At 39.6% G+C, this 18017-nt stretch overlaps 1 protein-coding gene across 2 annotated transcripts in view; it reads right to left on the reverse strand.

Annotated features, from left to right (window-relative positions):
• Positions 1-411: 411 nt before the first annotated feature.
• negr1 (neuronal growth regulator 1) overlaps positions 412-18017 on the reverse strand; it is a 137772-nt gene continuing 120166 nt past the window's right edge. For both annotated transcript variants that reach the window (XM_044201121.1, XM_044201122.1), the window contains one exon: positions 412-7799. In XM_044201121.1, the coding sequence (XP_044057056.1) occupies positions 7699-7799 (101 nt within the window). In that variant the 3' untranslated portion in view covers positions 412-7698. The remainder of the gene's footprint in view (positions 7800-18017) is intronic.

Raw genomic sequence — 18017 nt, forward strand, 5'->3', positions numbered from 1 at the left:
CCTGCTGCAGATGAAAGAAGTAATGGAATAATGTATGTTATTGTTTACAAAAGTCCATACATGTTTTTACTATATTATTACTATATAATATCACCGCCCCCCCAAACAAATGTCCATTAAAATGTATGTTAAAAACGAATTAATTTAAAAGTGTTTTTATACACAAGGAACTATTTTGCTTCTAGATACGAGCCACTTGCAGGAAATCACAAAGTATCTGCTCATTAAATGGATGACTTGAATATTTTAGTGTGTCACATGTTGTTATGAGTAAATGATCCTATTCCAGTGTGGCTGCAGAGTGTGTATGTTCAGTCAAACACATGAACACATATAAAAGCATGCCAGTGTTGTTGAGAACAAAGAGCATCGCTGTGGTAAAGGCCACATCAGTTCAACACAAACACAATCTACAATTCCATCATCAACTGCCATTTATTAGTATCAAACCACTGCTACAAAATTACATCAAACATGATGAAAATGGACTTGCATACGTGCTATACACAATGTAAGCTTTAAAGTAATTAAGTACATGGATTTTTCTTATTTCTGGACAAATATTAATATATATTTAGATATATTATATATAGATATATCAATGCCATTTAAAGCCATATATATCATTCCAGTGATCTAGAGCCTATAAATGTACAACTATATCCCTGGTGGCTAAAGGACCTTCATACACATTTGAGTAAACATTTCTATTCCAGACTTCTCATCACATTATTCTTCAGCATAATGATTTGAAGAATTAAATTAAACAAACAAATAAAAAAGAGAAATAAAAGTATTTCCATGTAGAACATTTTTTAGGATGTTCCCATTTTTTGTAAAAAGAAATACAAAGTAAATATATTCAATTTAAAGAAACAAATGGAAATGAAATGCTGCACCTCATACCTTGAACTCTACTAGAGGTCACTCCATTTAAACAAATACAACACTGAGGACACATATGATGAATTGGTGCTATGGGGAACTGATTTGCTGTGTCCAGTGTATATAAAACAATGTGTAATCTGCCTTTTGAGGTATGACCACAAATAAAATAGGATTACATTTACTGTCAGTGAAATGATGACATTTTCTCTATGGCAACCCATTCAATCCTTCATGAAAACTGACAATTGCCTGGGAGCTTCCCATGAAAACACTTCGCAGCGTGTGATTCAGTCATCGGCGTCATGGAGAGACCTGGCTTAGATAGCTTGCTTTAAAACCCAGGCATTATCTCAGGCTCTGCATCATTGCCTGGCAACTTATTTTCCAGTTCAGTGGAAATAATGAGGGACAGGTTGACAAATACTTGATGCAACCTCTTTTTAAAATAGCACCCCCCCCTTACATTGGCAGCTGCCACACTATCAGAGGGATTTCAAAGAAAATGGAGAGTCAGAAATTACTCACTGTTTTTGTACCAATTGAAATGTTTGAGAGAAAAGAAAGAGGCCTATTTCAAAAAAACTGAACCTTTTTTTTCTTTTTCCCATTTAGAACTGAATCAAACTTGCCCAGAGGCTGGTTATGGAGAAATTAATTCAAGTTTTTTTTCTTTCTCTGCCTGCATTTGACAGGAGGGATAGCTTTTGCTTGCTGTGCAACAAACATATCTACCAAAACTGAATGCTAGCACTCAAGAAACAGAGGTTTTTTTGATACTGACAACTCAGTATGCTGCTCAGGGAAGTGGGATGGTGACTGCAGGAGCCAGGCAGCAGATCCAGTGTGTAGTATGACACAATCTCCCAGTTAAAACTGACAAAGGCACAGGAAGGGTTTCATTAACCGCGGGGTCAGGAGGAATCCCTCTCTCACAACTCCTCCACTCTCCTCACTGTTCATGCTGGCTGCAGACGCCTTTGTGAAGAGCCAAACAACACTTTGACACCATGCTAATAATTTCCATAACCTACAGTGTATGCTGCCTTAATTGTGCTGCAGGATAACACTGTTTTACATATATTAATTTGCAGAATAAATACTGCAAACGTTCAGTGTTGAGTGGTCAAATCACAATACACTGTAAAGCATTATGTGCTGAAAACATATGCTGACAGGTTGAATATTTGTATTGGTTGCAATACAAAATGACTCATTGTCAGTATTTGTTCATGCTTGTCTTTTAAGACTGTAAATGCCACTTGCAATATATTGCCTCACCTCCCTGCATCAGCTTTTATTCGCAGCACAGTATACTGTATGTGCTCCTGTTGGTGCACATGGAGTGTCACGACAGTCTTTGAGTTTGTCGTGATGTTTACTACTGTGACAACCAGAGTCACACACATCATCTGCAAAATAATTCCTGCCGTTTGTTTAAACTTTTCAAGCTGTGTTTTTATTTTAGATAGTGTCACATACAGTACAGTATGTCAGTCACAGAAAAGATTAATAAACGTGCCTTTCAAACACATCCCTGCCCATACTAAAGAAGTGAAAACAAACAGCAAGGATACTTGCACATCACTACATTGAACTTTAACTATGCACTAATCATAATTATTTTAATCATGATGACATTTAACTATGTTTAATTTGTTTTTAAATTTGTATTCTATGCCACTTAGGAGTTACATGTGTCAGAATAATTGTACATGTAATTATATGATATCTGTAACTTATGTGGAGTGCTGTATTCTATATTGAGCTATTGCATGTTAGGTTGACGTTATGAACAGCCAATGTAGTGAGAAATTATTTTATATTTTTCACAGCTAAAAGACTGCGTACAGTAGTTTTAGCTTGCTGTGGCAATAAGGCTCCAAATGAGGGTTGGTTATGATTAATAAAATACTTTAAAGGCACATTCAGTACAGTACTTGCCCCCCTCCAAGAGTTCAAACAGCTGTTGTTTCACAATGCAAAAAATCCAAACTTGTAATAAATGCATTCAAACAGAGCAGTATGATTCTGATACATCGGGGTGAGAGGAGGAGGGTACTTTGAAATGGGCAATTTAAAAATTCTAGGTGGGGAATGTGGGGGCCGTAATAATACGCACTAGCATGAATATTTAAAATCCTCTTATCTTAAATTTAAAAGTGGAGAGATTTTTTTCCCCCTCAGCTGTCAGCTGGGAGCGCGAAGTGAGGCAGTGATCTCTGCAGGTGTGTGGCGTGGCCTCTTTTCAGCTTGTACATCAACATGACTTTTTCAACTGAACTTTTATGAGGTAGGTCACACAACCATGAATGTTTTAGTCGAGAGTTTATTCAGGTCACAGGATACTCGAAAGCCTGGTGCTGTTTGGGAAAAAGCTATAATAGACCCCCAGATGCATTATGGGACAAGAATGAGCAGTGGTTTATGTTTGTAAATATCTCCAGATCATATAGACTGAGCGACACACTCAAGTCAATGATGATGATGATGCAGTGCAAACAGTGGTTAATCCTATGTACTGTGGCATCCAGCCATCTGGACTCAGGAGGATTTATACAGTGTTTGAGGGTAAAAGGGGAGGGTATGAAACATGCATGATATGGCAAAATTAAGATGACTTAAGCTACACTGTACAAACAGACTTATATGTCCCTCACGTCTGGAGAATAGTCCCAGCAGTGTTTGAGTCAGGATTGTCCGGGACGGGGTTCAAATGGGTCTAGCAGTACTTTTTTAAGGGGGCAATAAACAAAACTGTGAGGAGTGCTCAAACATAATATTACTATGCCATGAGAATTGATATTAGACATATTATTTTAGACATAAACCTTTGTTTCGTTTGCAAATTACTCTAAACAAAAGATAATTTTTAGGAAATTATAAAATCAAAAATAATAGGGTGATTAAGTTCACCCCTTTGTTTCAGCAGGGTTTAAGTGTGCCACTGGCAAATATTTCAACCAGTATTTTTCTTGAAGAACTTCAAACAACTTGATAATGAATTTAGAAAATCAAACCAATTTACTGTAGCTTACATTTTGCGAAAATACGTAGCTACATTACTGTGATACCTAAAATTACTTTTTAATTTTTCTAATCATTAGATAAATATTTACTAGTGACTGCTATGTACTTGTCTACTTCTGGTAAAAATTACAAAAATTTGGTAAGTCACGTCAGACAGTTAAAGCTGAAGATATCAGATAGCATCTAAATTAGTCCCAATTGTAACGTTAGCTAATGTTAGCTAACGTTGCTAGCTTTCGCTGTCAGTCAGTACCCGACTGCTGTCCAGCTACAAGGTACCGGGCTGGATTTTGACGTGTACAGCCAGCCAACGTAAGATTGTTTACTGACCAACAGACTCATTACTCAGCTGGTCTTTTTGAACAGCAAAAAGACGTAATCCTTGCTAAGTTTTTAAAAATCGAAATGGTACAGAGTGGGGTGTTTCCTCTCCAACAAACCATCTTTGGCCGAGCATACAGGCACCCGCTTGCGATGCGCATTTACTTCGTACCTAACTTCCGAAATAAATGCTGATACAGCTTATAAAATCTAAAGATGAGAAGCCTGCTAACAGCATAGATTCTGGCCTTGATTTTAAGGAGGACATTGTCGTAATGGCACGCTCCGGCTCACACCCTGCTCCGGTGATAATGACAGCCTCTTTGAGTGCTCATTAACTCAGATATGGGTTTATATTGTAACATGAAGAATTTTATTGCAAATAATAGTGATTCGATAAAAGGTACTTGTTAATACCATTATTCAAAATAATCAACATCCAGTACATTTCATATGGAATACTAGCATGATCTTAACTGCTTAGACAAGCAACCCACATAACTCCAGACTGTCACCAATGTGCCACAATAATCATTATGACTCTGAATAGCAGTTGTTTTAGTTTATCAGCAACGGTGATTCAAATAAATCACAAACAAACATAGCCTGTTGGTCTGTAGGAGGTATGCATCTTTAGACCAGGTTTAAGAACCAAATGTTTGGAAAAAACTGGTTCCATTCATAAAAAGTAAGAATATCTGTAAAATGGCCACCTCATAAACACAGGTTAACTTTGACATGCAGCACAACCATACTCTCTGCACATCTTCAAACACGCAAGTGTGTGAAAACTATGACTACACACTGGCTCTAAAGATCAAAAGGTATCTTATTTTCTCCAAATATACACACATTGATTCTGTTCTATAATACTGTTATATTGGTTCACACCCTCTCTGTTTCAAAAAGTAGGTAATTTGATTGCAAACATTGTTCTTTTTAATGTACTCATCTGACAAAAAATCAACAACAGTTATGGCATCTAAATGAACCCGACAACATTATAAACTATGCCATACTGTGCCTCATTCAAATAAATGTCACATATCCAGTTTTACATGTTTCAAATCTATTTTTTATACATTGTTTTCATAAAGGAAGAGAATAAATATACTTCTGACCCATTTTCATTATACCTTAACATTTAAACAAGATCATATGGTGCAGTATTTTCATAATTTGTAGAACAAACTGATATCAATTTCAGTACAAACAATAATAAAAAAAATGTTTAGCAGACCTTTAAACAAATCATCACAAAACATAAAAGTAATAACAGTGTTTGTGCTTTAAGTCTTTTAACTGCGATGGCTATTTCTCTATAGATTTGCAGTTACAAGTTCATGTGAAAATACTGTGTGAACTCGGGTACTGTTAGTCCCTCAATCGCGGGGCAAAACATAACATAATCCAAATCCAAACAAGACCTGCAAATATGTTAACCTGTACGACAAATACTGCATTTTTATCAGATGCAACTGGCTTATTTGAAAATACCTGCGAGAGCCATAAGTTGAGAAATTTTGTTGTTTACTGAATATAATGCCTAATTTGAAAGATAAGTCAGCTATTGGTTTATGAACATTCAATAATCAGTAATATGTCAAACAAATGAGTTGTATCTTATTGAGAGCTTCTGGAAGTGTCCTTCTAAAGGAGGTTCATTTAATGTCTATGGTACTATTAAGGCATTACAGTACAGTATCTCTGTTTACACCATGGATTGAAGATACTTGAGGATGAATATGCCATGACAGTCTTGTCAAAAAGTAAACCCTTACATTAACATTGTTTTTGAGCCTTGATATGGTTGATTTCAGTGAACAAAAAGCCACATTTTTCTCCTATTAAACGACCTCATGGTTTAATTTATTCTCAACTCTGCTGGACGTTCACTGGCCCTGTGGACACTGATCAGCTGTTTGAATAAAATGTACACTCATCTTGGAGGAGCTGTTAGCACCTTAGGCCATGTTTGTAGTGATGAGCATGTTTCTAAGCTTTATTTTGTGTTCTGTTGCTCATAATTAACATGAGAAGGACTCAGACTGGAGCCAAGCAGGTTTCTTTATTGTACTTTTTTGTACTTAACTAGAAATCTTAAGTTAGATAGCCTTTGGCTCTCTAGATGTCCTTTATTTGTTAACTGGTACAATGAAGTTGATATATTTACTGTAAAAGAGACTGTAATATATTTAAGTATTGAATAATATGTAAAGAAAAACAGAAGAAGAAAACGCTGTGCTGCAGAATGCTGCTTTCCCAGAATCCATTATCTTAGAATCATGCCAAAAGTTGAAGCCAAAAACTTCAAGCGACCTACAGGGTGCAGCTGTGGGTTTTCAGCCAGTAGATGATCAGTAGATACACAACAAATTCAGAGACAAAACGCTCCGCTCAGACGCCCACTGGAAGTGGCATGTTTCAAAGAACTGCATCTTTAAGAGAAAAGCTTAAAACAGTTGAACTTGGGCTCTGCTTTTTCTTCTCAACTGCAACAGTTTGTTGTGACATTCACGTACGTGGACTTACTAAAAAACAAAGTATGGAGTATATACTGTAGTATTTATATTTTCAAGAAGAATGTAAACATAGGGCAGCGATGTTCCTCCCTTCATACTGTACAAAGTCATGAACTGTGTTAATGTTCTTGGTCAAATGAGAAAAGCTGGTCCCACTTTAAAACCAAAGCCTACACTATATTTAAAATATAAAGATACAATACAGTATACTTTGCTACTTTGACGGCTGCCTGATCAAATCTGTTAGGCAGGCATAGTAACTGAAGGACCCATTTCAGAATACAACAAAGCACACCTTCAACACTGTTCATCCATCTATTGAGTAATCATGACAATACAGGTCCTGGAAAAGCCCTGCCTTTTTTGTTCTTTTGTTTTTTTTTCTGGGTTTTTTTCTGTATTTTTTAAGCACACTCCATAATCAGAATTTGTATTGTTAGGAATCTAAATGTCTTTCCTTTGTTCGACAACCCATAATACATTCAATACAACATTGGTATGGTAATTCTGTGTACTGAGAGACTTGGCACAATTGCTTCTTTTTAGCCATGTACAAAAACGGATGAAAATGTCAATTTTGCGCCATCGCCTCCCAGAGAAAGAGGCATGAAAGTAACTCATTTGGGAAGTTTGGGGGCTTTTGATATGAGTGGAGATGGAGTGGGGCTGGGGGTGAGCACTGATTCACAAGGTGTTCAATCAATCAGAAAAGAAGTGAAGAAATAATAATAATAATAATAAAAAAAAACATCATAGTATTTACATGACAGAAATTTCACCAAAAAGCAAAGAAAAGAAAAATTCCCCACACAAAGTAACGCTGATTATTTTCCCCTCACGGCTTTTCAACAAACTGTACCAGATTGGATTCCAGCCATCAGCAATGTCAAAAAGGATTCATAAATGCTCTCGACAGTCATTGTGTCTGGTCTGGCCTCTGCTAGTACACGCTGATGAAGGAGGAGAGAGCCAGGACCAGGTATCGGCAGGCCAGCGGGACGTATGCACTTCCTGTGCTCCCATAGGGTGCAGTGTTGGGCGCTGTGGGCAGGAAACAAGAGAAGCTCTGATTAGTTGTGATTGCACTTTCACTCAGCAGCACCCACCATTTGAAAACCTGTAGTCAGCTTGGTATGGTGCTTCCAAATGAGACTGTAAAAACTGCAATTACTGTACAACTGCCGCTGTTGTGAGTTGGTTTCTTGTAAGATAACCTCATTCTTCACAACACTGTAGCTAATGTATATTCTGAACAGTGCAGGAAGAAGGTCTTAGATCCTGAACTTAAATAAAAGTATCAACATCACAATGTAAAAAAATACACCATTACATAAAAGTTCTGCATTAAAATCCTGCAGAAGTTAAGGTACAGAAGAATCATCAGCAAAATGTACTTTAAGTATAAAAATAAAAGTGCTCATTCAGCAGAAAATTGCCCCCTTATTAGATTGTTAATACTGATGCATCAAAGCGTAAGCAGCATACCACTGTTGTACTAACTATTATATACAGTTAGTTTAGTCCAGTGGTTCCCAACTAGGCTATCACGCTGGGTATCACGCCCCTCCAAATGGTCACGAGATAAATCTGAGGGGTCATGAGACGATTAATGACGTCAAGTCAGGTTAAGCACATTTCTTCACACAGCAAATTTAAAAACAACAAATGTTGACCCACAGTGCTTCACAGAGAGACGACATTTACAGTCAGATAAAAACACAAAAACAGTTATCAAAATAAATGAGTGACAATCAATAATTATGGATACAATTTTGGATAAAATTATATACACACAAAAGGTGGTAATGGGGTAGGAGAGACAAGGAAAAAACAAAATTCTGCTACACAAATGTGTATTCATTTTTTTTATATTCTCTAATCTTTGCTTTTTTGTGAAATATAGGACAGTTATTTAAATGAAAGCATGGGAGAAGTTCAGAGAGGAAATCACTCTTTAGTAGAACTGCTAACAACTCATAGACATCTGAAATGTTATATGGGGCCCCAACTAGACACTTACTTTTTTGTAATGACTCACAAGCTAAAAAGGTTTGGAACCGCTGGTTTAATATTTAACAATCGTATTTTATAAGCTTATCAGCTACTTTTTAAAAATCTAAAATCTTAAAGCCCCTACACACTCGTAATCAGTGCTGGGAAAGTTACTGGGTAAATGTAGTAATTAGTTATAGTTACTAGTTACTTCTCTCAAAAGTAACTGAATTACTTTACCAATTACTATAGATAAAAGTAATTTCTTAAAAAGTAGTTACTAGGGAAAGTAACTTTTGCGTTACTTTGTCTGCTTTGATTCTCTTGTTAATGCACACATAGCTATATTATTTTAGTGATAACTGTCAAATTATATCTATCATTGTACCCATTATCACTGATAGTTGTTATAATACTCCCGACCACCAGATGGCAGCAATGACTAGCGTTCCTACCTGTAAGCTACACTTGGTTAGACAGTAGGATTTAGTAGAAGAAGACTTACACGAAGCTGGATGTATGTTAACCTAGCGTTGCTACAGTAGTTGATGAACCCACGTTTCTTCAGTTTATATTAGAAACATTACAATCACTATGATGAAAAGCAAGCTAACATCGCCTGAACTGTCTTCCGCCACTGTAAGGTCAGGTGACTTTAGATCATAAACTGGAACATCCGGGGAATAGGCTGCGTTTGTCTGCGGTTGTAAATTTCAGTAATTGTAATTGCGTTATTTAATTTGAAAAAAAAAAAAGTAATAGAAAAAAGTATTTAGTTACATGTCTAGATACCGCCAAAAGTAGTGGAATTACAGTAACACGTTACTCCCAACACTGCTTGTAATCCACTAACGTAGGTGTTGCCTGATTAGAACTGACACCCTTAGTGTGTACAGTCTAGGCTTGATTGACAGTTCTCTCACTATCCTGTAAGGGCGGGACAACTTAGCCTGTTATTATTCTTATTGGTCCATAGATTTTTGTGACATCATATAATTCTCACCATGGCTCCATCCAGCTTTAACCTGACTAGAGGTCTAATCAGAGTAATTGAAACACCTGTGTAGGTGTGCAGGGCCTTTAATCTGAAAAGTAACTAGAATAATAGTAACTACATCTCTCAAATAAAGTGGAGTAAAAAGTACAATATTTCAGTATAAAGTAGCATTAAATGGAAATACTCAAAGTAAAGGTACCTCAAAATTGTACTTGTGTTTGATTAAATGTACTAGATTACTTTCCACCACAGATTCTAATACATTTTCTAGTTGAGTGTCAAACCACTTATTCCCCCTTTCCTCTCTCATATTTGTGTTACAAAAAAGCCATCAGTGGAGAGAGGAGAATAGATGAGGGCAACACAAGGTCTTTTCTCCACATTCCTATTGAAAGGCGGCTTTGTTTTGTGCTGTTTGTGTTTCTCTGACCAGCAGACAGCCACAGTAATATGAACAGGTCTCTCTGGAGAGCTGCGTCAGGCGGGCAGAGAGGGAGAGGGCAGCCTTTCATTTGGAGGGGCTACTCTACCTCCTCAACACAGACACACTCTTTTAGCTTGTAGCTCAATAAAGCACACCTCACAGGTTACAAAACATGCTCTCCCTCAGCACACACAGACACATACACACCTGCATGTACAGGTTACATGCATGCCGGCGCACACACACACACACTCATATACACACAGCACAGCAAGGCAGTCCAAACAGGCTCTGCTCTACCAGGGGAAATCATGTGGTGCACAGCCCATATCTGCAGGGTGCCTCTATTTACACGGCCATGTAATTAGTTCACAATGTAACTCTTGTGATGTGGACCTCACGTTGCACAAACACACTGAGCAAAGCGAGCAGCTACATACCCACACACACATACTGTACACACACAGATACAACCATGAACATATAAAGTCCTTTTCTTCATGTATTTCTGAGGTTAGAAATGACTCGTAGCTGCACGTTTTGCAGAGGATAGTTATCCCACTGTGCTGTTGTTATTGTGGGCCGTGTATTTATTCAATAAGAACCAGCGCTGGTTGTCATTAGAGTGGCATATAGCTGTTGGTGTGTTAAAATAAATACAATGATGGAGAGATTGATCTTTTTTTTTACCAACATAATAGCTTGTTGGTGGCAATTTTCACAGGAGATGCCAGGGAGAGAGAGAGGAAAAAAAGACACACATCACATTATCACCTGACACAGTACTGCTTTTACCTGATATTTTCAAGCATTATTTGTTGGCACTGAAGTTGTTTACCTATTAGAGTGAAAACTATAGCTCTGCTGACAGATGGAAAAAGGGAAAAGTAGTAAATAGAGGAGCACAAATTGGTGCAAATTTTGATGATGTGTGTGTTAGATGCATGGCTGGCCTGTGTGAACTGCAGCCCCCCTCTTCTTTCTCCTTGTCTCTGCCTTTCTATCTTTGTCTCCCCTTTCTACCTCATTCTCTCTCTTTGTATCCCTCCCCTCTCTCTCTCTCTCTCTCTCTTTCTCTCTTCTCCTATCCAAAGTACAGGATAATGACACAGTTTTCCTGGGCTGTGAGAGAGCGAGCCGAGAAATGGTAACCATAGCAACAGCTCCTGTCCTGCTCAGCCGGCCCACTGTTGCCGGAGCCTGAGTGCGCTGCATTGTGCTAGCCACGCTAGCAGAATCATTTGTGGTGTGTGAGTGTATTTGTTTGTTTGTGTGTGTTCGTGACGATGGGTGGGGAATAGGCAGATGTCACTATTTCCCTTCTTCAGTTTCTCATCTGATCAGTGTCAGTGTAGTTTCTGGCTCGGTAAATGCTGCAGTAATCACATTAATATTTGTACACAACTGCTGTTCATGCAGCAGTTCAGGGAGCTCACAAGGTAATTACTGGATCTCTGCTATGACTAATGTTGACTGGTCGGGAGAGCTTAACCATAAAGCCCTCAGTATTTCAGGAGGCAAAGTGTTAAGTGAGGTTGGGGGATAGTCAGTGTTACTGGGTTCTTGCCTCCTCACAATGTTTGATTTTGGGCTTGTTTAATATCTCCCTGTGTCACTGCGAGAAGCAGGGGCCTCCATTGTTTTGACTGTGTGGGTTGTAACTTGCCGTTTTAATTAACTCCCCAACCAAGAACTGCGTGCAACACCATTACTCTACTTATTAACATAAAGAGAATAGAAGGGGAAAGAGACAGAGACAGAGAGAAAGCCAGCGCAAAAGAAAGACAGATACAGGGAGAAGAAGGGGGAATCAAAGGAAGTGAGAGCTGGGAAAAAAGACAGTGATTGAAAGGGGTGCGAGAGCGAGGCTGCAGCAGCAGCGGACAGGAGAAAGAGAAAGAGGGGGGGTGGTTCTGACTGAGCTCTACCTCTATGGGGTTTGAATTTAATTGCCATGTACATCAGCACCGAGCTACAATGAAGTACCAGAATCCCAGACAATATATCATAGAGAAACCAACAGTGTCAAGATGCGCAAACGCTGGGAAGACAAGCAGCGCTCCAAAGGGAAAGGAGTGGAGGAGATAAGTGGAGATGAAAGCAATACGCTTCAATTACTGTTTTGCAACCGAATTGAAATGAAAAACTAGAGCCTCCCCAGATCTAGCCAGAGTCATCCGAAAATAACAATCCTTGGTTCTCTCCTCTGATTCTGGACTGGAGCCATCATCTTTAAATAGTGTGCTGGGAGTATGAGCCACACACACACTCTCTCTCTCATGTCCTTCTTCCCTCCCCCTTCCCTCCCAAATCTCCATCGACAGCAGTTTTGTCACCCACATATCATATGCACAACAAATGCTAAGGCCCTAAACCTCAGTCACTGTTGACACAGATAATGAATCATACTGAAATATGCAACAGTGACACTTGATGCGGGGTTTGTGTTGAGTACCATCTCGAGTATTATGCACTGCACTGTAATTCATTGGAGCATCATCATTCATTAAGAAATAGTGTGAGCTCCTTTCCATTTCTCTTTTCAACCCTTTAACTATCACACACGCTGGGTTTGTAACGTTTGTGAAAATCCATCCAGAAATTCTCAATCCGCTCGCCTTAAGTTTCACACATGTTCCATAAAGCACATGTGAAAATGCAAGAAGAATTAAAAAAAATCTCCCATGTTTGTGTTGGATTGAGCCTCCAATTCATTCATTTGTCATTTAGCGGATGATTCATCCCTTGAGTTGGTCGTATCCTCCAAGCAGGCTGTCACTAGCGGCGCACAGACGGCAGCCAGCTAGGCAGCATCCCAATCCCCCCGAGGACACGGCTTCAGAGATGGGCTCTTCTGAGCAGGAGGGTGGGGGAGGGGTTCAGTGTCCTTGACCATCAATCAGTGGCCTCTGGTCCTCCCCCTGCAGCTCCCCTGAGAGAGTCCACATGAGACACTCCTGAGCCAGAACTGATCCTGTACACACCATGCTGTAAATCGGGCTAAATCCCTCTACATGCAAGGTTCACAGCAACCACCAAGGGTGTCTTTAACACAGTGGGGGGGGGGAAGGAGACTCAGTAAAGAGTCTAAATGGAATATCATGCAACGCTCATGACATTTGATGAAGGGACGCCGCGCCGTCAAAGACTGTGCTGCGCTCCATTGTCTTTTAAGTGCTTACACACTGAGAGTGTGCAAGTACTTTATAGAAGGCGATCAAGACATTTTCCATGCTTTACCTCACTTCAGTCCACTGACAGTGAAATACACTGGTCCCCTCAGCCATTTATCTCGTACCCTCGTGCCTGTAGCAGCCTGCCATATTGAGTTTGCTCGCAATTGACTTGCTGACCCATCAGCTCATTCGTCCGTTTCTCTCTGTATTCCTCCTGTTCTTGTAAAAGCAAAATGTTCATCATGACCAGATATGATGTTCAAAACCCATCACCTTCGTCTCCCACTATGATCATCACACACACTGCTGCTCCACAGAGCCTTCATTCACACAGACCTTCAAGCTCATTAGCCCCACCAATCGTTTGCATTAGTGCTAGTAATGAAAAGCCTCCATTAATAAGATGGCCTTCAGAGATCATTTACCCTCCTCTGCCTCCCAGCACTGCCATAAACCTCACCCCTCCCTCCTAACCTCCCTACCTCCACATCCTGGTACCTGCCGGTTATCAACACCCAGCAGAATGCTTTTTTGGGGCCAGAGCCCGGGCTCTAATAGCTCCTCTCAGCATCAGTATCTAACTGGAGAGTGAATGAGCGAGAGAGACGGGTCACCTGATAGCTTACTGAGTGAGCTTGGGGCTCTCGATTGCAGGCAGGCTTTAGCCTTCAGCTTGACTTAATCAACGCCTCTGTGGGGTATCTGGACACATAAGAGAGCCCTCAGCACAGTGAGGGCCAGAGGAAGGAATCCCAACAGAGAAGATATTTCCGGCGTTCTCCACACAGATACTGTTCCTTTTCATTATTGATCGACGGCTCACTTTTACAGTCTCCTCCTCCTTCTTAAGCAGAAAGTATATGTGTGTTCCCTTTATTTGAATTGAAAAGTGAAGTTATCAGTCTGGCTTTCGAGAGAATCCAAAATTCAGAGTGACCTACACGTATGTTTATTGCACCTATCAATTCAAGGACATGCTTTATGCAGGAAATCAATGAGCTTGCAAATGATGTACTTTATATGCACGCCTGATGGATAAATCTCCATTTTTAAAATGCTTTATGAATTTTCCCTTGTAGGTTTTTTTCCCTCTAAATTTAGAGGGTAAATCCTCATCAGCACATTCTGGGAATAAACAAACAAAAAAAAGCAGTACAGTGTGGATAGTTGATACTTTAAGCGAGCATTTTTAATCACAGCATTTCCAAAAGCATAATTACTCCATGACTTTGGCTGCTCCCGCTAAATCTGTTTAATGTTCGAGGCTTTATAAAATGCACAGGGACGCAAACAAATGGTGTCAGCATGTAGCAAGTTCATGCAGCCCCACATTTCCTTTCTCTCCCTCTCTCTTCCTCTCACTGTCTCTATAATAATCTCCCTCTCGTATTTGGGTCTCTCACTCCCACTATCTCTAATAATTCCCCATTCCCCCCTGTCTCTCCCTCACTTTTGAATGCTTATCAGGGTTTTATTTCTGTGCGAGTCCTGCTGTAGGTCCAAGGATTTTGCTGAGTCAGCCGCTGCTTGGCTACTGCGCCCCTGTGATGACAGCGACAATCTGGCCAGTTATGAGGAATGCTGACGACAAACCGACGCTACTTGCATCTCCATGAGCTGCTCCATCAATACAGCCCGATAACATCTGATCTCTAACCAGGAGGCAACCCTCTCTTCCTGCCCTCTCTGTTCCGCCCATCTCCTTCGCCTGTAGCCTCCTAAAATAGCAATTCCCCGCTGTTATGTATGTAGGATTATGATAAGACAGCTCTCTTTTATCAATTTCCATTATGGTGCTGATAACACAGCAGGCCTGAATGTGGAGGGTTAAGTGCATTTTCTTCTTGATGGATATAAGATAACTTTATCACTGTAGACTGCCTGGTTATCACAGTTCACCTGGGGCTAGTCGAACCTGACTGGAATTTGCTCACGCTGAGCATCTCTGCACAAGCACACGAGATGCAGCCAGAATTTGCTCAGATGGTCATACTGTATGCAGAACAATCTATATTTTTTGTTCATATTTACCTACCCTGAGCTGTTAATTGATTTCTCTCAGATCAATTCGGTGGTTTACAGAAATTGTTGGACCAAAAAGGGCCAAATCAATTGCCAAGTGATTAGCATGTGCAGTGGATTATTTCTAGCTGAGATGCTGGATAACACTTGAGGCTGCGTGGAGGAGAGGCACAATTCAATGCAGGCAAACGGCATATGTTGACATTAATTATTGCTAGCTCAAAGTCTGCTTTAGATAGTGTACGCCCATAGGCTGTGTGAGTGTCACACATGAAATATTCCTTTATTATGCCAAGACAGAACCTGAGGCAGTGAATGCACTCCAGTCTCTACTCCCTACCTTCTTGCTAACTGCCTGCAGGAGGTTCAGATAAAAGCTATAGTGTCCTGAAGTGAGCACCATTGATTCAGAGGGGTATTTTACACACACACACACACACACACACACACACACACACACACACACACACACACAATACCAAACTCAGTCTGATCCGTGTGTGTGAATGCTGCCCTTTCTAATTCACACACTGTGGGATCGGTTAAGTAGTTAACAGTTCAAGGTCTCAGACCTGGATATAAACATTCACAACCTTCCAGCATCTCCTGCCACAATGTCTGCTGCAGCTTTGTGGACAATAAAAAACAAAAACAAAACACAAAATGGTGTGCTATAGCTACATAAATGACCCTCATGACACATGTAGCTTCGGGAGATTGCAGTCTGGAATGAGAATGAATCCCTTTTTGTACTGAAAGTAGAAGACTAATTGTGGTGCTGTTAATTAATTCTTAATAGTGTGTCTGCTGTCCTGAAGTTGGGCTGCACTAAAAAGGCTAAAAACTAAGCCACTGATGTCAGATGCAGTTAATCAGGAGAGTGTATTCAAGGCAGAAATTAAGAGTGAACTTGATGTGTGTCACATTGACGCTCTTCGTCTGACATTTCTGTGGGCTCACTGCAGAATAATGAAGGATGCAGCTTACTGAAGTTATGATTCACATTACAATGGGTAGGCCTTCTTTCTACAGTTCTACAAACAACACAATGAAGAAATACAGCGTATATACTTAGGCAGTGGTGGAAGATGAAGTTTTCTGTATGTACACAGTCCTTGAGTTACATGAAAAATGCTTGAAATAGAATGTATTATTATTATTAAGAAATATTCAGATCCTTTACTTACGTATAAGTATCAATGCCACAATGATAAAGTTCTTTATTAGAACTAACAGTCTGGCAAGTATCAAAAGCAAATGTACTTATCATGCAGACAGATTGAGTGTCATATTACTACACGGTATATATTATTGGATTAGTATCAGTGATGCAGTAACATGTAAGCAGCATTTTAATGTCGTAAATGGTTGAGGTGGATCTGATTTTAACAATTTAACCTACAGTACTGTTTGGTAGTTTAATCTACAACAATGTATTGTATTTTTTAAGAAGACCATATGTTTTATATCATTATTCCATAATGTAACTAGCGCTTAACCAGACACTGCTGTTCTGTAAAGGGTTCAGCCAAAAAGGTCACTGGTTTAACAATACATTGTTATTTTATGTGTTTTATGTAAAATATTAAACTGAAAAGTAACTAGGAAGTATAGCTGTCAGATAAATGTAGTGGAGTAAAAAGTACTATTTTCCCTCTGAAATGTATTGGCGTAGTATTCAGTAGTATACAATGGAAATACTGAAACAAAGTACAAGTACTTAAGTAACTTACAGTCCACCACTGTGTTTAGGCAATACCCTTGTAAGCGTGGCAAAGCTTAGCTGCATTGGTCTGGCTGCTTTCTTGAATGCTTCAAAAAATCAAAACAGTTTAAGAGTAGACAAGTCAAGGTGGTTTGATGCACCACAAAATGCTGCCAAATAAAAACAATGGGTGCATTTGAAAGTTAAGTTTGACGCGCATCCAATTTGAGTGTTTCCAGGTTTTAGACTACTATTTGGAAGTGCTGAGTTGTGCGCACTCTGTTCAGTGACAATAACTGTGGAACGACTGGATGTTATGTTTTTATGAATAAAAGCCAGACAATATCACCTCACACTGAAACGTGTCAGATCCTAAAGGCCTTAACTCTTATCTGCTCCTCCACATCCACTTTCTTTAACCTTTTCTCTGTAGGCTTATCCTCTCTGCCGCACTGACACTATCGATATGCAACTTTCATGATTGCATTAATACCAGAACCGATGATGGTGACACATGCTCTTTCCCTTTGATGTAGGACTGCGCTTGGTGACTGCAGCTCCCAAGTATGTGAGTACCACTCTCTCTGCCTTTGTGTTCCTGTTTTTCACATGAGGTCAAACATTATTGACTGGAATCACTGAGGGGAATAAGTCTGCGTTTACCGACAAATTGGCCCGGTGGATTGACCCCTGGTTCAACTCAGCTTGGTACCAGGAGCAGCAAATATCAATGCACAGCTCCCTTTGTAGCTGCAAACAGAGCAGATGGATTCACATTTACATACAGTATTCATCATCAAGTTGACTCACAGCTCTTGTGACAGTGAATGTGAGCACGGGAAATGTCAGATCGATTATGTTGCATTCATACCATTAAAGGCAATTATGGCAGAATGTAAAGGGTCACAAAGTAGCCATATAAAAAGGGGCTAATACCATCTGT

This window comes from Siniperca chuatsi, linkage group LG6 (assembly GCF_020085105.1).
Source record: "Siniperca chuatsi isolate FFG_IHB_CAS linkage group LG6, ASM2008510v1, whole genome shotgun sequence".
NCBI lineage: Eukaryota > Metazoa > Chordata > Actinopteri > Centrarchiformes > Sinipercidae > Siniperca > Siniperca chuatsi.